The sequence below is a fragment of the Rhinoraja longicauda genome, chromosome 28, assembly GCF_053455715.1.
Source record: "Rhinoraja longicauda isolate Sanriku21f chromosome 28, sRhiLon1.1, whole genome shotgun sequence".
Classification (NCBI taxonomy): Eukaryota; Metazoa; Chordata; class Chondrichthyes; order Rajiformes; family Arhynchobatidae; genus Rhinoraja; species Rhinoraja longicauda.
Genome location: NC_135980.1, coordinates 11,018,203 through 11,042,376, shown reverse-complemented (window position 1 = coordinate 11,042,376; position 24,174 = coordinate 11,018,203). Strand labels below are relative to the sequence as shown.

The window sequence follows — 24,174 nt, the reverse complement described above, 5'->3', positions numbered from 1 at the left end:
CACAAGGAGCCAAGAACCGTCCAACTTCTTGAGGACTCTTCTGAGGACTTTGATCCGAGCAGGTCTACAAATGTGAAAAACTTGACATTAAAAACGGCAACACGAGGAGTGATTAACAAATTCGCTTTTTAAAGGACTCACATTTTTAATCTCATTAAAACTCCACTTGTGTCTATAAATCCAGTAACATCGGCAAGTACAGAACAATTATAAAGTAGGTCCTTTTTTTATGTAAAGCTATTTACATGGTCACCTGAAACAATGCTATGCCCATCCCTTCGAACCAATTGAATCCTGGAGACTTTTGCACATAATGTTTGAACGATTACATCAAGGTCAATGAGGTTGAACTGGAGACAAAATATTTTCCTTCCATATCACTGGCATTCTTTGTACAATACTGTTATAGCAGGAATAGTACAAACTGACAATGGGGGCAGTTTAAAAAGCATAGGCTATGTACTGTGCTGTTAGCTCATACTGTGCTCAACGTGAAACACTCCTCATATATCAAGTATTTATGCACCACATTCAGCAGCGTCACCAACATTAGGCCAGAACAGTGCCCTGTACATGCAAAAGCGTGGAATGTTTACAGAACTAAGTTTAATGGAACAGAACGGCCTTTTAACACTGGTCACTTCTTAACGGTTGGAATAAACCTGCCCGATTCATTTCATTAGACGTGTTACCCAGTGAGCTATTTAACTTTGTGGCTTTCAAGATACAGGAGAAAGTGACAAAGGTTTCAGTAGCAAAGCTAATGTTGTCACTGCCAACAAGGTGACAATCCTTCCTACTTTTTGGATGAGTGGCAATGTCAGTGAAGATCACTCATCCATCCGTCAGTGAAGATCACTCAACACTGTTGCTATTCAATGGCCAACACTGGCAACAAGCAACCATTACAAATTTGTTCAGGTATTTGAACCATTTTCACCTAGAAGATAGATATGTTCCTTTATTGTGACCTGTTCCTTTGAAACACCATAAGCTTTAAATGGAGCAAAACATTATTAGAACCCTGTTTATGCAGGCTGGACCATCTGAGAAGCAGAGTTCAGGGTTGTCAGTTGAACAACTCCCAAGCGGTTTCCCTTATGATCCAGGTATACTTGTCAAAATAATTAAAGCAGACTCAAATAATTGAGACTGGCTGGTATATTGTATTCCAGGTGTAGCTGTGAGCTGTGAGTGGCATCCCAACATTGGAACAGATTTATATCATTACAGTGGGATGGAGAAGGCTGTTAATCTAATCTAGTACAATGCCAGTCAACTTGGACAATCAAAAGCAAATTTCAAGGAACAACCATGAAGTAATCAACACTAGGATTTTAAGGGATTCTGTGGGAGGGAAAAAAAACATGACATACGACAAAAAATTACACTTCTTTGTAACAACTCAAAACAAAAATCATTTCAGCAGAACAGGATAGATGGGCTCCAGTGAAAGTGGCCACTTTCAGCCTGAAAATGGCAGGTCATATGCAAGAAGTGGGTAATAATCTTCTCCGTTTAAGTGAGATCCAAACTGCTGGAATCCGTGGCCGTCAAACAGGATTGAGAAATTATGAGAATGATTGGGGTCAATACAAAGAATGCAGTCATGGGAGAAGGAGCTCCACTTGCAAATCGTTGGGCAGCAGCAGCAGCAGACAACTCTGGAAGCGTGTAATCGTCCTCTCTCCCCCACCCAGTGACCCAAGGATTGATGATGTGGTTCTGATTCACATTAACCGGAGACTGTCACATTTGGCTTCAGTCCTCCTGATTTGGAACAAGGAAACAGAAAAGTCTTTTTGCTGACTGGGCAGAAGGGGATATTTAGAGATGTGCAGGCAGGAAAACTCTGGCGAGGTAATCAGTTTAGACATCTAAACAGATGACATGATTTGCACAAGGCCAGCTTTTTAAACAATGGCATAGCTTCTCTGTTTTAGATTTAGGGCGCGTGCTTTCACTCCTTCATTTATCAAGCTACACAAAGCACTCAGTAAACTTTAAAAGGAAAGGATATTGTGGGTCTGACCAAATGCAGCATCTGTTGAACCAACCTGCTATATATATATTGAGCAGTTATCACTGTCCATAACCATCTGCTTGTTATTAATGTTTGGCCACCTTTGCTCCATCTTCTATTATTGTTATCCGCTTGAAGTTCAGGTCTGCAACCTTCAGCATTCAAGAACAGGTACGTGGTTCAGCTTGCCGAATATCCACTTTTTTCTTCGCTTTTGCAGCTTTCCATTTTGGTCTGAGACTCATCTCCTTGATCATTGTTAATGGGGGATTGGGTGAGAATGGAAATGAGGAGGGAATGACGTTGGAATGTTGATCAGAAGAGAAACTGTTTCCTTCACTGTTTTTCTATACAATAGTCCAGAAACTAAAAAAAGACAACTAAGATGATCAGCGTCACAGCTACTCTCTGGTTTTAAGTGTACCAAAACATTACCACACTTAAAAAAAGACCTACACCAATGGTCTCATCAGTACATTTTGGTACCACTTAGTAATTTATACAGTGATAGTTACAACAGAGCCTGGCTTGGGGATTCCTAGCACAGCAGACAAGACACAAACCGCCTGGTACGCCCCTTATCACAAGTCTCATGTTCCACATTCAAACATTACAAAGTTGACAGCTCTTCAACTGAAAGTGCTATTCATCTCCCTGAGAGAATTTTACTATGTCAATACTCAGGTTCCAGAATTATGCATGAACTTTATTACTAGGACCTGCCCACAGTGCATTAACCCCCGAATCTACTAAACTGCTCACACTTGCAGCCCGTGAACTACGAGTGACTAAACCCTCGCACACTTCTTGCAACCACTGCACAGCACCCGTGGCGATCTGTGGCTCTAAGCATCAGCGTTCAAATAGTTTTCACAAAATAATTCAGCAGGACTCCAACAGTGGTGAAACAAAGTCATGGCTGATGAATAAGGCTACAAATAAGTGTACGGATGATGCACCTCAGCTGTCGTCAGGGGCTGGGATGGTGGTGGGGGGAGGGGTTTGTTTCATTCCATACTGCCCTCCCACTACCCCAACCGATCCTCCCTTCACCACCTTCTGCTCCCCCCTTAAACTCTTTGGCTTCAACCCCTTTGCTACATTCTCTGCACCCCCCCCCACCCCATGGTCCGTGAAATAGAGAACCTACAATAACTGGCGTCAGTGGCAGGGATAACATCAAACCACCATGGTTACAGGCAGTCATGGCTCAGAAAGGTTGGGTTTGGTAGATTTCTGGCTCTATGCCTCTAAACCCCTGGAAAAACAGAGGGGCGTTGATGTGTAGCATTGCCACAGTAAACACTGCGCTACAAATAAAAAAATCTATCCGAAATCCAGTTTTTGTCCAGTGCTTTGAGACAAAATGTCTGTTGGTAACACTCAAATTGAACCTGTCAAGAGATGCAGCAGCCACAACCACACTGTGCAGCACAGCGAGATGCCACAACATACTGTAACTTGGTGGAAAAACTAAACACGGGAAAAGCAACAGGGCTGTGAATTCAATAGATGTGAAAGGGAGAGTGAGCAACTGGGTGGTATTCAACACCATGGCCATCAAGGGAACAGATACACCTGGCTGCAAGTCTGACAACTAACATTGGGGCTACTCTAACCTTCTCAATCACCACATCCATCGAGATACAGACATGATACACTGGCGGAAAGCAGACCAAGCCCTTCCAGGACGAGCAACATGTAAGGAGAGTGACACGTAAAGCAATAACAGCAGCAGCACCTTATTGCACAATGAGGTCACTGGGCTGCTGAAACGAGGAAAGACTCCAATGGTGAAAGCACCTCCACAACACAAGATCTGTGGGGAGAAACAAAACAGGTAAAGCAGAGGGAAATCAGAAGAAGTAGGATTTGCCAGAATTTCACACAATTGCACCCCAACAGATTGGAAATCAGTAAAATGGAGGGATTCCCATCAGAAGATTCTGACGTGCACATTTCCATTACTGAGGTAATCATCGTCGGACAGGTCCTAAAAGCCAAAAACCTCAGCTGCTTGGTCACTGCAAGTCTTTGTCAGCACAACAGGGCTTGTCCGAAGGAAGTGTCCATCTGTACAGGAAAAGCACAGTGCGTGCACATTCCACTTCAAGTCAGCAAGTGCTTGGACTTTTCAAAGGCAGAGTTCGTCACAGGAGGAGACAACGGAAGAAGCTGCTCTTTTTCTGTTCTGAGGTGATCCGCACTCCTTGGGTGCTACCTTGTGGACTGTTACCCTCCTGCACAAAAGGAAAAGGAGTTTAGCCAAAGCAGACATGTTACATCCCATCAAAGCTAAATATTCAGCTTTTAAGGCAATTGTTTAAAAACCTTAGAAACAAGGATCCTTCTTCAGAGGAAGAAAGGATTGGTAAAACTTTATAAAACTATGAGTAAAAACAAAGTGCCGGAAGAACTCAGCAAGTCAGGCAGCATCTGGTCTGAAGAAGGGTCCCGACCCAAAATGTCACCTATCCATGTTCTCCAGAGATGCTGCCTGACCCGCCGAGTTATTCCAGTGCTGTGTCTTTTTTTCCATTAAAAAGAATTACTTCCATGCAAGTCACAATCCAACTCAAACAGTACCTCTCTCTCTCTCATCAGCCCAACCTTGATAACCTCCTTTTGCACCAAAACCCTGTCACTTGGTGTCTGCAGCCTCCTATGCCTCTGCAAACCCTCTCCCCACACCACTTCACTTCTCCCTTTTTGGTCTCTTGCTCATCCTTCGCTGCCCTGGCCCCATCAATGACAGCCGAGGCTTTCTCCCTCCCTGGTCCAGGGATAGTAAATCTGGACCTAGGGCCATATCTGACCGATGACAGCCAGTAGCTTGGGCACCAAATGGGAGGAAGTGGCTTTATATTTAACTTGTGGTAGAGCAGGTCATCGCTCCAGTGCCAGGAGGGAAGATCAGGGTATATTATATTATAGATATATTACCATCAAATAGTATATTACCATTATAGATGAGGCTCTCACTAGGGTCTCCTTGATACCCCGCAGCTCCGCCCTTGCTCCCCCTCCCCCCATTCGTAACAAGGACAGAGTGTCCCCCCCTGTCCTCACCTTTCACCCCATCAGCCGTCGCATACAGCATATCATCCTCCAACATTTTTGCCACCTCCAACGGAATCCCACTACTGGCCACATCTTCCCATCTCCATCCCTTTCTGCTTTCCGCAGAGACCGTTCCCTCTGCAACTCCCTGGTCAACTCGACCCTTCCCACCCAAACCACCCCCTCCCCAGGTACTTTCCCCAGCAACCACAGAAGATGCAACACCTGTCCCTTTACCTCCCCCCTCGACTCTATCCAAGGACCCCAACAGTCTTTTCAGGTGAGGCAGAGGTTCACTTGCACCTCCTCCAACCTCATCTACTGTATCCGCTGTTCCAGGGGTACATCGGCGAGACCAAGCACAGGCTCGGTGATCGTTTAGCTGAACACCTCCACTCAGTCCGCCTTAACCTACCCGATCTCCCGGTTGCTCAGCACTTTAACTACCCACTCCCATTCCCAATCTGACCTTTCTGTTCTGGGCTTCCTTCATTGTCAGAGTGAGGCCCAGCACAAATTGGAGGAACAGCACCTCATATTTTGCTTGGGTAGCTTACACCCCAGCAGTATGAACATTGACTTCTCTAACTTGAAATAGCCCTTGCTTTCCCTCTCTCTCCATCCCCTTCCCAGTTCTCCCACCATTCATACTGTCTCCGACTACATTCTCTCTGTCCCGCCCACTCCCCTGACACCAGTCTGAAGAAAGGTCTCGACCCGAAACGTCACCCATTCCTTCTCTCCAGAGATGCTGCCTGTCCCGCTGAGTTACTCCAGCATTTTGTGTCCACCTTTGATTTAAACCAGCATCTGCACTTCTTTCCTGCACAGGGAAAATCAGGGAATCCGAACTGAAGAGGGATCACTTCAGGGATGGAAGGGCAAGGGATGAGGGGTTGCTGAGATGGGGGATGAAAAAACAAACTGCTATGACAGAGGGGCACCGGTCATGTGTGAGTGGTAAGTGCAGGACTATGCTTGGAGACATCAAGGATTGTGTCTACTGACACAAGGATAGCCCTGTTCTATTGGCCCCTTTAACAGCAAAGCCGTCAGTGACCGTCTGTTTTAGAGCTGTTACAGCTGTCACACAGGCCCTGTGCACAGAGACGTTTGTGCAAGTGATATCAACTGCATGTTTGACGTGGCTGTAGGAATTAGACTCCAAGCAACTAACGCCACCTGTACAAAAGAGGCAGCATCATTGTCTACTTAGAACTAAAACCAACCCTCCCAGGAGCTCCAAGCCTACCTCTCCACTGTGTTAATAAACCTGTTTTCTTTCATTCATTAAGGCTCCTTACTTGACCTCAGTAAACCTCTGGTCAAAAGCCCCAACACCCGACACTGATGGGGCTGTGGCGTCTTTCCATTCATTTCTATGAGATCACTGGCAAGGCCAGAATTCATTATGCTTGTGCTTTAGGCTTTGGAGAGGTGCTAAGCCGTTCCCTGGACTGCAACAGTCTCACTGAAGACTGTTCTCCCACAGTGTTATTAGGAATGGAGCTACAGGATTTGGACACATTGATGATGGAAGACTAGTGATATCTTTCCAAGTCAGGGCAGTGTGTGGCTTAGAGGGTTTGCTGTGCTTCCTTGGCAGTAGTAATGAATTGCAGCGCATTTTGCAGATGGTGCACTCTGCAGCCCCCGTGAATGAAGCCATCAAAATTTTATTGTGGTCGATGACGTGTCAGGCAAACAGGCTGCTCTGTCCTGAAAGGTGCGAAACTTTGTGGATATTGTTAGAGATGCGTTCATTTAGACAGCAGAGTGATTCAACACACAGTTCACTTTTCCTGACAGATTTTGGGGTGAGAGGAAGTGCTCCGTTCAATGAAGGAAACCTAGTATCTGTCCTCTTCTGACAACTGTACTAGTTATCGGGTCTGACCAATTTAATTTCTGGTTAGTAATGATCGCCAAATGTTTTCAGTTCAGGATGCAACAGTGGTAATGTCGGAGAATATCTAGATTGGGTGGTTTCGTTCTCCTTTTGGAGATGGCAATCGTCTGATTATTTGCCACCAACTCAATTGACCTGGACAGATCTACAGTGCTATGACCTGACCCTCTGGATATGGAGCTCTGTCTATTGCACATTATCTGGTTGCTTAACATGCACATTGTCTTCTGTTGCAGCTTCAGTAGGAAGGTTACCTGGTCATGTTTGGTTTAGTTCATAGATACAATGTGGAAACAGGCCCTCCGGCCCACTGATTCCATGGCGACCATCGATCACCCGTTCACACTAGTTCTATGTTATCCTAAGTGTGGGTTGCTTCATTTGATGAGGAACAGCAAACGAAAATGAGCATTGTGTAATCCTCATTAGCACATCCTCACGATGGATAGATGGAAACTTGCACAGTAGGGGAATACACTGGAAGCAAAAGACACTCACCAGCTTCTTGTCCATTTTAGTTTTTATGTCCCTGGCAAGAGTAAAAAATGCCTGAAACAGGAAACAATCAGAATGGTCAATTCTCCATTTAGAAAGAGTGCTGCACACATCCAGTTTCGTTTTGTTATAACAAGCTAAAGTTGACCACAGCATTTGCCTCGGTCTTTGCAAATCACATTTGATCACTCACATTACAGCTTCTGGCACAGTCAGTCAGCTCGTCACCAACAACTCACATTCCTCATCCTCTGCTGCCCCCTTCCCTCTGCTCAACACACTGCACCTCACACCGAAGGGCTTGAAATCTTTCCCACATTATCCCCATTAAATCTAAATTCCTTAAGTTACTCCAGTGGGACACAGTGGGTGAACGGGTAGAGCCACTGCCTCACAGCGATAGAGACCTGGGTGCAATGCTGATGCCAGTGTGGAGTTTGCATGCTCTCCCTGTGACTGTGTGGGCTTCGAATTCCTACTGCATCCAAAAGACAGAGGTTAATTGGCCACTATAAACTACTCCAAGTGCACAGGTGAGTGGTAGGCTCTGGGGGAATGGATGGGAATGCAGGAAGAATAAAGTGGGATTCATGAATATGGATTCTCGTTGGTCAGTATTAACTTAGTGGACTGAATAGTTGTTTTTTTGTGTCGAAAGATTCTCCCTGAAGTCCTCTGATTTTTATGTGTTCGACCTGAAGGTGCTTACATCTCAATTGTTTCCTTTAACTATCTCATACCAATAACTTCAACATCCCTTCTTTTTCTGGACATCATCTGTGCTTGATCATCGCCTCTAGTGAGCCCAACGCTTCTCAACTCTGCTTTCAACACCTCCTCCTCCTCCTCCACACTGTGGCTAAACCCTCACTCATTCCCACCATCTCTCACGTACAGCAGTCACCCCTGGGGCAATCTCATACTGCAACTGCCTATCTGTTATTGCTGGTTCAGTTCTCAGCCTGGAAAATGTTTTCAGTGCGGAGAACATTTTAAACTAATTTAATTCTAGGGGGAAGGGGAATGAAAGATGAAGATTAGCTCTCAGGGGCAACTCACCGTCCTGTGCAGGGGTCAAGCTTGGCTAATGACTCGCTGCAGAGACTATAGCTACTTGAAGATTAAAAAACAAACTAAATCTGAGTTAAATGTGTTAGCATGCATTTTACAATCTCAGAACTCTGTTTTGAGCCAAAAGGAGGTAATTGCAGACAAAAATCTCAGCAACCAACCATCCTGGGAGATGCCTGACTAAGGTAAACTTCATGCTCACCCCAGACTTGCAAGGGCGCAGAAGGCAAAGGGAACAGGAGAAGAATGGTAGAGAGGGTGAGCAACAGCCAAACCAATCCACATTTGTGCCCGTTTGTCTGCATGTTCTGTTTGTGGCTGCAGGAGATGGAATAGCATTGAATTCACTGGAATTCAATGCTATTGTTACCTTGAAACTTAAAGTAAAGTTTCAAGGTAACAATAGCATTTAATTCCAGTGAATTCAATGCTATTCTACCTCAACTTTCTTCCTTTTAAGGAGTCAACACTTAAAAGTAATCCAAATTCAACATTATTTGGACATGCAACAGAGCAGGCATGAGATTACTGAACTTTGGAAATATAATGATTATTGGACCAGAGTTTACCCTTCTATGGTGGCAAGTGTTTTCCTTTAGAAGCACAATACACAAGGGATAGGAAATGACCAGACAATGATTAATACTTACATTCTCCACATTTATATTTGCTTTTGCGCTGGTTTCCATGAATTTAATTCCATAGTCACTGGCTAACTGGAAAAAAAAGAGAAAACAAAATGACCTACAGAATGGATCAATGAAGTGAGAAATAGAGAGAGGATGGGGAAGAGGAGTCTGTGAAAAGGGGGCAAATATTTCAGGTGAGAGGTAGGAGGTTTAGAGGGGATCTGAGATGGAATTGTTCCCCCCACAGAGAGCAGTTGGAATTTAGAAAGCGTTGCTCACTCTGGAGAGATGGGCAACAAATCAAGCTGGATCTGTATAAAATACTAGTTAAGCCAGAGCTGCAGTCATGGCACTTTGATCAGTACAATATGGAAGTTCATGAAAGCATCAGAGGACAATGATGACATTTATAAGTAAGTTGCCAAGGCTGGATATTAAGTTGCAAGAAGAAATTAATAAAATTGTTCATTTTGTTTTGACTGAAGGTAGACACGGAGTTATAAAAAGTTATAAAAATTCCTGACAGGAAAGAGAATAAATTTCAGCCCAATGTAAAATGGAGCTGCTGAGTTGCTGGCAATCCTCATCCCATTTGTACCCAGAGAATTTTCAATCTGCAAAAGTCAGGATATCGGAGTAGCCTTTTACTCCAGATCAGGGCTGCATAGTGGAGTGGACTAATATCCTCCTGATGGGCGGGACACTCGAAGATTCTACAACTCTCTTCTCTCCCAGCTCTTTCTTGTCGCTAATACATCCTGTTAAATGACATCTGGAACATCTCCAATCAGTTATTATCTCCCAGTTTTATAATTAAAGCAAAGTCCAGCTTTTATGACCCAGCTACCCAACACAGGATCCCGCTGAACTGTTGGTGCTCAGTATATTGTTTAACATCAGGGTGGATGGGAACTAAACCAAATAGAAAGCTTCAGGTGTGGTTTGTTGAAAAAAAAATGGACTTAATGTGCTGCCACAATGACTAATCAATTATAATTAACTGAAGGAAATGTGGGCAAGTAGAAATAGGGCAGATATGCTGGGTTTGTCAACAATACTGACATCCTGTGAATGAAGACACAAATGAAGAACTAAAGAGAGAACTAAACTTTCTTACGATTGCCTGTGAAAGGGGAAGGTGCGTGGGTGAGAGCGAGAACCCACAATTGGCTGCTTGGTTGTCTCCGTGCAGAGGTTTCAATGGAATGGTGTGGTTACCCTTCAGCTCCTTGCAAACAGCAATGTCAGAAACTGGGGGAGTTCCACATTTACCATTAAGAACTGCCTAAGGAAAAGTGCAAGTGGGGGAAAAACAAAACAGAAGCAAACTCCTGCAACATGATCACATCTGCTAATGCCCTTTATTTCTCTGTTGAGTGCAGATGATAAATAGTACTTGTTAAAATAAAATTAATCTGATGATAATTTGCCATTTGATTTGGCAATCAGATATGGAATAAAACAAATGAATAATTTATTTGTGGTCTAGATTTTCCTCAGTCAGTCTCTGATGGTTACAGAGATATTATGGGAATGTTATAAGATTTAGGCGGCCATGGTGGAACAGCTGTGGAGTTGTTGGCTTGCAGAGCCGGCGACCTGGGTTCGAACCCGACTATGGGTGCTGTCTGTACGGAGTTTGTACGTTCTCCCCGTGGCCGCAAGGGTTTTCGCCGAGATCTTCGGTTTCCTCCCACACTCCAAAGACGTAGAGGTTTGTAGGTTAATTGGCTTGGTGTATGTGTAAATTGTTCGTAGTGTGTGTAGGATAGTGTTAATGTGCAGGGATCGGTGTGGACTCGGAGTGCCAAAGGGCCTGTTTCCATGCTGTATCTCTAGACTAAATTTGTTTCAAGGGAGCACATTTTGACCACCCTAGGATAATCACGTAGTCAAATATCTTTCAGCATGGGCAACACATTAAACAAGATACTCTGGCTTATTGACCGCACATTATTAACTGACATTATCACCTCCCATAGCAAGGCAGCAGTGGCTCAAGTTAAAAAATTCGTACCTTCTCCCCACGTTCTTTGCTGACTTGTCGTTTTTCATTGACATCACACTTGTTCCCAAGGATCATTTTCTCCACATCTGCAGAGGCATGCTACGATACAAAACAAAGACGAGAATTTAAAATGAAAAGGTCATGGCGAAATTAACTGTACTCTCTGACTTCCAGCACAATTCAATGCCCAAAACCTCTAAGTTATCCAATGACTTCATTACCCCACAGTATCTATTTAACTCCAAAAGTTAATATTTTGTTATTTGTTTATTTTTGCCACATGTAGAGAGGGGCAGCAAAAAATCTGAAATTAGTTGCTAGCAATGAATCTGAAGAGGGGCCTGGACCTGAAACATCTCATCCAAGTTCTCCAGTGAGGCTGCCTGACCTGCTGACAGAGTTCTTTTTTCTGCAGCAATAAACCCCTTTGTTTTGCATACTATCCAGATAAATCTTACCATGCACAAAATTACAACCAAACCATAAGAGTACAACGGGTAGTGCAAAGAGAGAAAGGAAACAGAGTGCAGAATAGTGCTATAATGACGTAGAAAGCAAAAAAAAAACGCAAGGGCCTCAATGAGATTGGGAAATCAGGACAAAAGACAATAGGTGCAGGAGTAGGCCATTCGGCCCTTCGAGCCAGCACCACCAGTCAATGTGATCATGGCTGATCATTCTCAATCAGTACCCCATTCCTGCCTTCTCCCCATACCCCCTGACTCCGCTATCCTTAAGAGCTCTATCTAGCTCTCTCTTGAATGCATTCAGAGAATTGGCCTCCACTGCCTTCTGAGGCAGAGAATTCCACAGATTCACAACTCTCTGACTGAAAAAGTATTTCCTCATCTCAGTTCTAAATGGCCTACCCCTTATTTTTAAACTGTGGCCCCTGGTTCTGGACTCCCCCAACATTGGGAACATGTTTCCTGCCTCTAACGTGTCCGACCCCTTAATAATCTTATACGTTCCGATAAGATCCCCTCTCATCCTTCTAAATTCCAGTGTATACAAGTCTAAATTCCAGTGTATACAAGGACAACATCTTTAGTGTATGAGAGATCCATTCAAGAGTCTGATAAGAGTGGGGAATAAACATTTCTCGTATCTGGTGGTATATGCTTTCAAGCTTTTATATCTTCTGCCTGACGGGAGTGTTGAGAAGAGGGAACGACTAGGGTGTGAGTGGTCCAAAGTATTTGACTCCAAAGGTTTTTTGTTGAACAGATGGCAGTTTCAAGAGGCCAAATCATTTGTTTTTGAAAAGGGGATCTTGACAAACCACTCACCTCTAAAAGAAAATCTGTGCAAGTCATCCCAATCTTTCCTAATATTTAGCTTAACATAATAAGCTTAACATAACTCCTAAAATATCACTCAAGCTTCCCAGTGGATTTTCATCGTTCCCACAAGAGTGGAGGGATTTACAGATGAACATTGAAAGTATCAAATATGGTGCCCAGTTATCATGCAAAGTGTTCAAGGTAGCAGAGGCTGCATATTCCCAATGAGATGAGTTTAACACAAGAGCACCTGCCAGTCACCAGGGTTTTGTAGTTTCACGGACAAAGCGTGATCTGCAGGCACACATCTACGCTGTAACCTGCTTGATCATTGAGTAGAGTCCTTCAGCAAGGAAGTAAGCCTGTCAGCCCCATGAGTCAAACCAACTATCGAGCATCCACTTATACCAATCCTACCGTAACACCATTTATTTGCCCCACGTTCAAACCAAACCGCTCCCAGGTTCCACCACTCACTCGGGGCAATTTAGAGTGGATAATTAATTTACCCACTGTACATTTTTTTGGATTTTTGAGGAAATTGGAGCAAACCAATAGTCACAGGGAGAACATGCAAACTCCACTCAGGCAGCACTGGAAACCAGGGTTGAACCCAGGTGACTGGAACTGTAAGGGAGCAGCTCTACAAGCTGCACTTCCCCTTAACATGACCAGACACTGCAGGTTATTTAGTTTCTACCCATTGAAAATGTGGTTGCAAGGGAAACGGTTTTAAATTGTTGCTTTAAATATGTTGCCCTGGACCCATCTGCACAGGACGTCTGAGCATGTGAATATAGATATCTAGTCAATAGCATAAACGGAACAAAGAAACATTTTTGGACGTCACATCTGAATTATTTACTGGATAAATTACATTAAATTTACAGACAGATTTTCACAAAGCAATCTGCCAGGATTGTATTTATTCCAGATAGGGATTGTTTTGCAACTATTTTGACCTTGGCTGTTGTATTGTGTCAGGTGTGTCATCAACAGGAGCTATTTCAAATGTCAAAGAGTAAACTTCGTGGCACCGGTCTTGTGCAACAGCAGAGTTTTTGCATTAGTTAGCAGCAGAGGCTTCACACAATGGCTTCAATTACCAGAGATTGCAAACTCATTTCAAGTCGCTGATAGTTGTTTGGCTGGTAGATCTGCCGAGGTAATCCTTTCACCTCATTGAACCATTATTGAGTGCCAATCCCCAGTACAGCTTTCAATTATACATCAGTTTTCTTAATGTTTTAAGTATCCAAGATTAGGGATGGGGCCTGCCATTTTGGGTAAAACATGTCACTGTCGTCCGAGAACCACCTCTGAACACAACTGAACAGAGGGAAAAGTTAGAAACAACGTGCTTCAAAGGGCACGCTGAGGCAACTCACAATTAATCAGAGATCTAGCCCCACCTTGTCAAAATAACGTATTGGCTGATACTACCACTTTGGTCATTGGACGACGTTAAAGCTACTCCGGCAGCTCATTCCACATACCAACCACTCCGTGTCAAAAAATGCCTCTCGGATTCCTATTACATCTTTCCCTTCCCACCTTAACTTTATTCCCTCCAGTTTGAGACACCCCTACCCTGAGAAAAGTATTGTGAGAATCCACAATATCTACCCCAGTCATAATTTTATACCTCAAAGATCAGCCCTCAACTACCTTTGCTTCAAGGAAAACAGTGTCAGCCTGTCCAATCTCACCTTGTAACTTGAGCCCTCCCGTCCTAGCAACATCCTTGTGAATCTTTCCTGCACCCACTTTGGCATAATCCCATATTTCCTACTGTGCGACAACCAGAATTGTACACTGTATTTCAGGTATGTTCTCACCAATGACTTGTACAGCTGTAACTTGACATACCCACTCTTGTACTCTATACCCTGTCTGATGATGGCAAGTATGCCAGAGGCCCTTGTCGCTAACTTGCCGACCTGTGATGCTACTTTCTCGGCAATAATGTACTTGCTCCCCCAGATGGCTCTGTTCTACAACATTCTCCAGGATCCTGGTATTTGCTGTACAAGCCCTACCCTGTTTGAACTTCCCGAATACTTCACACCTGTCTGAACTAAATCTCATCTGCCATTCCTTTGCCTAGTTTTCTACTTGACAGAGATCCTGTTATAACCGTGTACAACTTCTTCACTATCCACCATGCCACCAATTTTGGTGTCATTTGCAAACTAACTAATCATGGCACTTGCATTCTCAACCAAATTGATATACATGACAAACAACAGGGAACCCAGCACTGATCTTGTGCACACCATTACTCAGGCCTCCACAGACTGAAAAACAACCCTCCACAATCACCCTCCGATTCCTTCCACCAAACCAATTTTGTACTCAGTTGGAGACACCGGCTGTTGTATAACATTGACTGAGTAGGCAACTTCATATTGGATCTGAGAGGAAGTACACTGCGCTCTTAAAGCACCAAACTCCTTGCCCAGATTACACTCTTCAAAAATGAAAGGAATTAAAACCATGTCTTCTCACAATTGCCAGTATTGGTGTCATCTGTCCAATTGGAAGCCTAATAGACCGGTAGCACATACCTCCTCGATATTCCGGATCCAATTCTTGATGTTGTCAAAGGACTTTTCATTGGTGATGTCGTACACTAACATGATACCCTGCAATAGAAACAAAGTGTGAAACTCCTCACCGAAGAATCATAAACTTTAATACACATTATGGTCTCACATTAATTAAAAAACAATGTGACTGACAAGTAACATGTGCTGTGGATACAGGTGGATGTGCTAAGCTTAGATTTCCATAAGGCATTTGATAAGATGCCACGTCAAAGATTATTGCAGAAAATGACAGCCTGTGCTGTGGTAGGCAGGCGACAGACTGCTATAGATATGATTGCCTGGCTAAAACAGAGTGTAGGCTTAAATAGGCCTTTCTCTAGTTGACCCTCCAGCTTAATCACACCTTTCATGGTGTGTAGTGACCGGAACGGCACATATTACTCCAAGTACAGCTTAAACAACGTTTTTTGTACAACTGTAATTTAACAGGCCAACTCATGTACTCAATGATCGGGCGATACCAAATGTCTTCTTTACCACCTTGAACATCTGTTGCTACTTTCCGGAAATGTGTATGTACACATTGTATCACACTTCATATCAAATATGTATTCGTCGTCTTTGGAAATCTCTTCCTCAAAGACCATAAATAAATTCATGGCAGGTGTCAAGGGGTGCTTGATATGGATAAAAAATTACTATGCTTTAATGGGATTGTGGGGTTGAAGGTTGTCAGCAGATCAACCATGGGCTTATTATGTGACAGAGCAGGATGGCCTATGCCAGATCCTAATTTGTTTTGTTTTTTTAAATTAGACAAAACTAGGACAAGACGACATTGAGAACCAAGTGGGAGATGAAGGCTCAGATGCTGAGTAAATTCAAAAGGGAGTTCCATAGATTTTTGATTATTAAAGCAATTGAGGGAAATACAGTCAGTGCAGGGAAATGGTTTCAAGATTAGAGATCAGCCATGACCTTCCTGGCAAAATGACAGAACAGAGAAAAGAATAAGATGGCTTACTCCTGTCTCTATTTTGTATCTGAAGGCCAAATCCTTCAGCTTCCTCGTATCTACCCATGCCATTGCTTGCACTCCTTCACACACAGCCCAATGAACATAAAACCCATCATTTCTGCACCATGAAGGGAATCCCGGGTAGACATAAAATGCTGGAGTAACTCAGTGGGTCAGGCAGCATCTCTGGAGAGAAGGAATGGGTGACGTTTCAGGTCAAGACCCTTCTTCAGCTTGATGTCAGGGGAGGGGGCGGGACAAAGATAGAATATAGTCGGAGACAGTAAGACTAGTGGGAGGGAATGGAGAGAGAAAGCAAGGGCTATCTGAAGTTAGAAAAGTCAATGTTCATACCGCTGGGGTGTAAACTACCCAAGTGAAATATGGGGTGCTGTTCCTCCAATTTGCGCTGGGACTCACTCTGACAATGGAGGAGGCCCAGGACAGAAAGGTCAGATTGGGAATGGGAGGGGAGAGTTGAAGTGCTGAGCCACCGGGAGATCAGGTAGGTTAAGATGGACTGAGCGGAGGTGTTCAGCGAAAATCTGCGCTTGATCTCGCCGCTGTAGAGAAGTTGACACCAGGAACAGTGGATACAGTAGATGATGTTGGAGGAGGTGCAAATGAACCTCTGGCTCGCCCAAAAAGACTGTCGGGGTCCTTGGAGGGAGTTGAGGGGGGAGGTAAAGGGGCAGGTGTTGCATCTCCTGCGGTTGCAGGGGAAAGTACTTGGGGAGGGGGTGGTTTGGGTGGGAAGAGACGAGTTGACCAGGGAGCTTTGGAGGGAATGGTCTCTGCGGAATGCAGAAAGGGGTGGAGATGGGAAGATGTGGCAAGTAGTGGGATCCTGTTAGAGGTGGCGGAAATGATGGAATCCCATTCCGCATTCCAGCTGGACAAATGGCAAGCAGTAGCTTCCCATCGCAATGCCGACATTTTGCTGCTGCATTTACTCAGGACAATTAATATACTATGACGCGATGAAACTGATGTGATATTGACTCACCATGGCACCTCGGTAGTACGCGGTGGTGATCGTCCGAAATCGTTCTTGCCCAGCCGTGTCCCTAGGACATTTGAAGAGATTTAATTAGAATTTCTTCTTTTTCTGTCACTCTTCATCACATTTAGATCATAACCCGTTCACTTGTGCAAACTAGAAAACCATTGCTCTCTGAGATCAAGCACTTTGTTGATTAAGCCACCACATTAGTTTACATTACCACAACACCACCATGCAGGGTGTGTCATGGAACACCGCTGCTTTCCACAACATCAATTGGGCACAGTGCAGCCGTTAGAGCTGCCGCCTCACAGCGACCCGAGTTCAATCCTGACCACGGGTGCGGTCTGTGCGGAGGTTGAATGTTCTGCCTGTGCCCGTGTCGGTTTCCTCCAGGTGCTCTAGTTTCCTCCCACATCCTAAAGACATGCTGGTTTGTAGGTTAATTGGCCACAGTAAAAGAAATGCCCCAAGTGGGATAACAGAACTAGTTTGAACGGGTGATTGATGGTGAAATGGACTTGGTGGGCCGAAGAGTCTGCTGCCTTACTGTATTTCTAAACCAAGATTTCTGGGATGGATGCTTTTTTGGTTGCTCCAAGGAACCCAAAGCAACATGCAAGAAAATTATTGAGCATAAATTATATTAAGATTATTTAGAACAAAATAATTAATTGACAAGTAGCACCAATAAAGTCGCACTATACATATGACCATTCTTAAAGGAAGACCCACAAACATAAGATAGCTTTATTGTTCAGTTGTTATCGGAGCAGAAATGAAGCAGCTTAGAAAATGAAGACTGAGAAGGCTGAGATTCTCTTCTCTACAAAAACAAGGCTGAAGATTGTAGTTTAATCTTATGACAGTGGGTTGAAAGATTAAACCCAAAGTGGGATCAAAGCAATCCCCAAATGCAAGGTTGTGGTCTCGTATGGTAGGGCAACAAGGCCTTTAGCCCAAATTGTCAAGCAACCATTTACACTCACTTTCTTATCAACCACCCCCAGATTTCAGCAATAACGAAAGACTCGAGGCTGTTTATAGTGGCCAATTAACCTATCTATCACCATGTGTTGTGGGAGGAAACTGGAGCAGAGAAACACATGCAGTCATAAAGAGAATTTGTACGTTGGACATTGATAGCCAGTGAGGTGAGGAACAACCCGAATAAATCCAACAAAGAATTCAGCAGAAACTTAACAGCCAAGGCTCAGCTGAAATCTTTGGGGCAGGCATATCAGTTCGATCGATCATAGAATTTCAGACCATTGCTCACCAGCGCAGAACTCCAGCCCCTGAGCTAACAATAGAAACAGAGTTATACAGCATGGAAGCAGGCCCTTCAACCCAACTCATCCATGCAGATCTTGACATTTACCTAAGCTAGTCCTATCCTGAGCTATGACTCATATCCACCGAGGCCTTTACTAGCCATCTAACTGTATAAATGTCTTTTAAACACTAATGTTACGCATCTTTACAACTGCCTCTGGCAGCTTGTTCCATATACCCACCGCCCTCTCTTTAAAAGTTGCTCCTCGGGTCCTTTTTACATAGAACAGTAAAACACAGGGAGGGGCCCTTCGACCCACAATGTCTGAGCCAAACATGATGCCAAGTTAAAGTGATCTCAGCTACCTTCACATGATCCATGTCCCCTCTATTCCCTGCACTTCCATGTTCCCATCCAAAAGCCTCTTAAACGCCACCATCATATCTGTCTCTACCGCCAACCCTGCCAATGCGTTCCAGGCACCCACCACTCTGGAAAAAAGTTTCCCCGCACATCTTCAATAAACTTTCTCTCTCTCTCACCTTACAGCTATACCCTCTAGTGCCACAATTCCACCCTGGGGAAAAAAGAATTCCGACTGACTACCCTATCTATGTCTATCATAATTTAATCTATTTCCTCTCACCTTAAAATATGCCCTCTAGTTTTTGACTCCCCTAACCATATCTATACCCCTCAGGATTTTTAATACGTTTAATATGTTCCTATGCTCCAGGGAAGAATGTTCTCAGCCTATCCAACCTCTCCTGGTAACTCAAGCTGTACAGTCCCGGCAACCTCCTTGTGAATCTTTTCAGCATCCTTTCCAGCTTAATGACATCCCGGGATGGGCAAGGAAAACTACACATGACTTGTACCGATGTAACATGATGTTCCAATTCCTGTACTCAATGCGCTGACTGATGAATGCAAGCTTCACCACCCTGTCTACTTGCATCTCCACTTTCAGGGAACTATGCACTTGTACCACGAGGTCTCTCTTTTCAACAACACTCTCCATGATCCTACCATGTACCGTACAAGTACTGGCTTGGCCCAACTTCCCAAGACGCAACACCTCGCACTTGCCAGAGTTAAATTTTATCTGCTAGTACTTGACCCACTTCATCAGTTCACCTAGATCTTGTTACCACAGACAATCTTCACTATGCTATAGTTGTGGGGAGAAGGCAGGAGAATGGGGTTAGGAGGGAGAGATAGATCAGCCATGATTGAATGGTGGAGTAGACCTGATGGGTGAATGGCCTAATTCTGCTCCTATCACTTATGAACTTATGATCCACAAACTTGCTAACCGTGCCAACTTATTAAATGTAGCTTACAAACAACAGTGGACCCAGCACCGATCCCTGCAGCACACCACTGGTCACAAGCCTCCAAACTGAACATCAACCCTCCACTGCAACCCTCTGGCACTTACCACTCATCTAATTTCATATCTAATTGGCTTCTTACGCTGAATCCTATACAATCTAACCTTCCGGAATAACCTTCCCTATGGGACCCTGTCGAGGACATTGTCCATTCTCATCAATCCTCTTTGTCACCTCTTCAAAAACCCTGAAATTTGTGACAGGATTTCCACACAAAGGCATGCCAAAATTCCCTAATTCCTCGTCTCTCCAAACACAATTTGATCTTGTCCCTCAGAATCCCCCCCAGTAACTTTTCCATTACTGATGTTAAGCTTACCAGCATGCAGTTCACTGGCTTGTCCTTGCAGACCCTCTTCAATAAAGGGAATTATTTATTTACTGCGGCCCTCTGCAGTTTGATGCCTTACATTTAGCTAATGATGATGCTGGGCTTCTGTAATTTCTCCCCTGACCTCCCACAATAACCTAACATACACATAGCATAACTCCAAAGACATACAGGTATGTCGGTAAATTGGCTTGTAAATGTAACAATTATCCCTCGTGTGTGTAGGATAGTGTTAATGGATTGTTAATGTGTGGGGATCACTGGTCGGCGCGGTGGACTGAAGGGCCCGTTTCCGCTCTGAATCTCTAAACTTAACTAAACTTGATTAGGCCCCGGGTATTTATTGACCCCATGCTTTAAGACCGTCAGCACCTCATCTTTATTTTGTGGATGCGTTCCAAGCCATCACTATTCATTTCCCATAATCCCAAGGTTCCATGACCTTCTCCACATTAAATAGAGAGGATAAATATTAATTTAAGACCAAGCCCATCTCCTGTAGCTCCCCACATGGAGGACCACCTTGATATTTAAGTATATTTATTATTCTCTTCCTAGTTGCTCCTTTGCCCTAGTATACGTAGAAGCGGTTAGCATTCTCCTTTGGCTTATCTGCTAGAGGCATCTCATGTCCTCCATTTACTGTACTGATTCCCCTTTTCAATCCAACCAACTGGCTGTACAAACAAAACACCACAAACACAAAGTCAGTGTGAAGCACTAGTTTAACTGTGAAGCTGCATTAACAGGCGAAGGTATCACAAAATGCTGGAGTAACTCAGCGGGTCAGGCAGCATCTCTGGAGAGAAGGAATAGGCAACGTTTCAGGTCGAGACCCTTTTTCACCATTCCTTCTCTCCAGAGATGCTGTCTGACCCACTGAGTTACTCCAGCATTTTGTGATACCTTTGATTTGTACCAGCATCTGCAGTTACTTTTCCTGCATTAACAGGCGTGTTATGTTCTCACAGTAACATCAAGGTGGCAAGTTAAGAGATGCAGTTCTGCAACAAACCATGAAAATTGAGCGTACAATGAATACATTGCTATCAATAAAATCAGCCTTTGTCCACCTCCATTCCATGTCTCCAACTTTTTGCTGCTCCTTGGTTAACTTATGCACCAGCAGGTCAGAGTCCAGAACCAATGATTCAGAGTAACTCCCATTGCAGCTGGGAAATTTAAACTGAATACTCTTGAATTAAATAAAAACCCCACTCATTATTGATGAATTTAAAACCACTGGATTGTTCCAATATCCTATCATTAATGTCATTTCAGAAATTGCAGCAACACAGACATTTGCATCAAAACTGTGCGGCAAACTTTCTATGCTCAGTTGACCAGAGTACTTTTAACGGAGATTAGTGTCTAAATCAGGCAAGATGTCCTACAGTCTGCCCTGCAGCTTACTGACTCTTGCTCATTTGATTCCAAGTACAACTTTCAATTAGCTTCAGAGATTCCACAACAATAATCCTTGGATGCATCCTGTCCCACCACCTCCCTTCAGAGGTGCTGGCACAATGACAAAGCAATGGGTAAGTGATCCTTCTAATTGATTGCTGACCCGAGTTAGTCTCATGGCACTTGAAGAATCCTGTTATCAAAACTCATAAGCTCCACTTACTTCCATCAGCTGTACACCCCCAACTTAAACTGTTAAAATTGTGCTCTCACCCATATTTCAGACAAAACCACTATTCAAACGCCATTTCCTTCATCTCAACGTTGAGATATTTTATACATATAACACATGACACATATAAATGCAAACTTTATTTAAAGATAGTTCAATCACCTCAAACTGTAAATTTAATTCATTGTTTCACTGACATCTAGAGCATCAAAATTTCTCCAAAGGCAAAACATGAATTGAATAAAACCACACTGAGTTTGATCAAACAGCTGATGAACACAATGTTTTAAAATTATAGGTGCAATGATTGCAAAGCAAAAATTTAGCAGAGCATGGTGAAAATAGACCCACATCCTCACCATATCTGCAGTTTGATTTTCTTTCCATCCAACTCAATCGTTCTGATCTTAAAGTCAATACCTGAGAAGAAATAAAATCAAGTTGGATCATTTAAAATAAAATGTTAAATTTATCAATTAACTCCTAATTGAATAATACCTGTAACAAAATCTTTCTCATCTACAACTTCATGCTACGCACTATATACAAACAAACTTCTGCATCTGGAAACTCAAATATATCCTCAAAACCTACATTCTTCACCTAAATTCATGTGCCACTTAGACGGTAAACCAGAATGTTCTTACAAAGCAATATGTCAGAGGTGGACAGCACAGAAAATGGTCCTTCATCCCAACTTGTCCCAGCCTACCAATTTGCCTCTCAGTTTCCCTGTTCCCCATTTATTAAAAACATAACAAAAAGAGATACAGAAAACAAAATTTAGCTTAAAGCCAAAGCCCCCTTCCTTAACTGCAAGTCCTACAAGTATCACAATATCCCAATGATTCTCAAAGGTGGTCTTCCACATGTCATCAGCAGTCTCTCCAAAAGTTAATTTTCCTGATTTAACAGTGTTTCCTTAATAAGCACAATGAATGTAGCAGGAATGGTGATTGTAAATTCTAATTATTAATCCATGTACTAAAACTACCAAGTGATAACCAGTTGTAATAAAATCCATTTTGCCAGTAACATGCTGTGACATGGTCTGAAGACAGATTGGATCTCGTTTCCAAGCTCAAATACCTATGAACTAGGAAGGTAAAAATCCTCAACAAGCTCCCCGATCTTGTGAAGCAGATAAAGTAGACAGGTTTAAGCCAAGTTAATCACTGTCAGTGGTAATACAGAGCAGATGTTCACTAACCTGTTGATGCTGACCTTAGAGAATCTAAAAGACACACTCCATCATCCCTGTATTATGCGGAAGGCAGGCCACACTAGACAACCCCTGTAAACCGGGCAGCCTAACTGAATGCCACTTCCTCCCCCAGACAGTGAAGCAGCCACCTCACAGCTCCAGCGACCCCGGTTCAACCTGACCTCGGATGCTGCCGTGGAGTTAACACGGTTTCCCAGTGACAAGTGGGTTTCCTCCCGGGTACTTCACATCCCAAAGATGTGCAGGTTTGTAGTTAATTGGCTTCCGTAAGTTGCCCCACGGGAGGATTTATGTTAAGGTGAAGAGATGTCGTCAGCAGAGAAACGCCTGGTGACGACTAAGTCAAGAACATGAAACACCTCCGCCTGCCTTACTGATCCCCGGCCTGGGAGCCCGCAGCTCGGCGACCGGGGACAAACTCCCACGAGTATCAGCGAAGGCTCCGCGGGTCAACGTGAACCACCTGAGCAGCAGCTGCCCGCGGGCTCGGGTCTCATGGGAGCCCCGGGCGCTGACCTTCGCACCCCGGCCATCGCTGCACCCTGGGCCCCAGCACCCCGGAAACAACCGCAGGCCCCGCGCCCCATCTATCTATCCATCCATCCGGCCGCTTCCCCTACCGATGGTGGAGATGAAGGTGGTGTTGAAAGCGTCCTCGGAGAAGCGGAAGAGGACGCAGGTTTTGCCGACGCCGCTGTCCCCGATCAGCAGCAGTTTGAAGAGATAGTCGTAGGTCTTCGCCATGGCCGCCTCCACCCGCCTCCCGTGCCCAGCTCCGCCGGAAGCCGCGGCCGCCGCGCTCTCATTGGCCCTCCGGTCGCAGGGCCCGCCTCCCGCCGGCCGGAAGGGCCCTTCCTGCTCGCAGCCCATTGGCAGTGTCGGGTGTCAATCAGCGGGCTGGCCAGCTGCCGCAATCCCCTTCGGGTTGACAACTGTTTCCGGCCGGAGCGGTGTGGCGGCGGCCGAGGGACACCCCGAGCTCCCTGACCGCCTGCGGTCGGCTGGCATGTTGCGGGCTGCTCCCACTCCCGGCCACAGCGTTGACCAGACGCACGCTCCGCGCCCGGGAGGGAGTGAGGGTGTGTGTGTTAATGGGACGTGAGGGGGGTCCGGAGGACTGCCTCGGTCCTCCCAGAATGCGGACGCGACACCTCTCGCCGGCTCCTCCCTGTGTCCGACAGCCAGCCCGGAAGTGAGGTCACAGTGAGAGGAGCCCGGGCCGTGGCGGAGCGCGGGGGTGGGAGCGGTGAGTGTCGCCGCC

The 24,174-nt window shown here is 44.5% G+C and overlaps 2 protein-coding genes across 2 annotated transcripts in view; one reads left to right on the top strand and one right to left on the bottom strand.

Moving 5' to 3' along the window:
- Positions 1-126: 126 nt before the first annotated feature.
- Positions 127-24,153, bottom strand: LOC144607296 (ras-related protein Rab-8A). Its single transcript, XM_078424033.1, has 8 exons — positions 23,534-24,153; positions 22,048-22,108; positions 17,052-17,112; positions 15,046-15,123; positions 11,205-11,294; positions 9,209-9,274; positions 7,491-7,541; positions 127-4,263 (listed from the first exon to the last, which is right to left on the bottom strand). Exons 1-8 carry the CDS (start codon positions 23,781-23,783, stop codon positions 4,174-4,176), a joined length of 747 nt encoding a protein of 248 aa, XP_078280159.1. The 5' UTR covers positions 23,784-24,153; the 3' UTR covers positions 127-4,173.
- The window catches only part of LOC144607295 (uncharacterized), a 40,794-nt gene continuing 40,433 nt past the window's right edge, over positions 23,814-24,174 (top strand). The window contains exon 1 of the mRNA XM_078424030.1: positions 23,814-24,159. The gene's annotated coding sequence lies outside the window, so the exon portion shown is untranslated. The remainder of the gene's footprint in view (positions 24,160-24,174) is intronic.

What these genes read in the sequence shown, in the direction of transcription:
- LOC144607296 (XM_078424033.1), bottom strand. Translation starts at nt 23,783, where the DNA reads ATGGGCTGCGAGCAGGAAGGGCCCTTCCGGCCGGCGGGAGGCGGGCCC. An exon ending in AAAATCAAACTGCAGATATG is followed by an intron (nt 17,113 to 22,047) that starts GTGAGGATGTGG and finishes CAAATGTCCTAG; the next exon opens with GGACACGGCTGGGCAAGAAC. An exon ending in CAAATATAAATGTGGAGAAT is followed by an intron (nt 7,542 to 9,208) that starts GTAAGTATTAAT and finishes TTCCTGTTTCAG; the next exon opens with GCATTTTTTACTCTTGCCAG.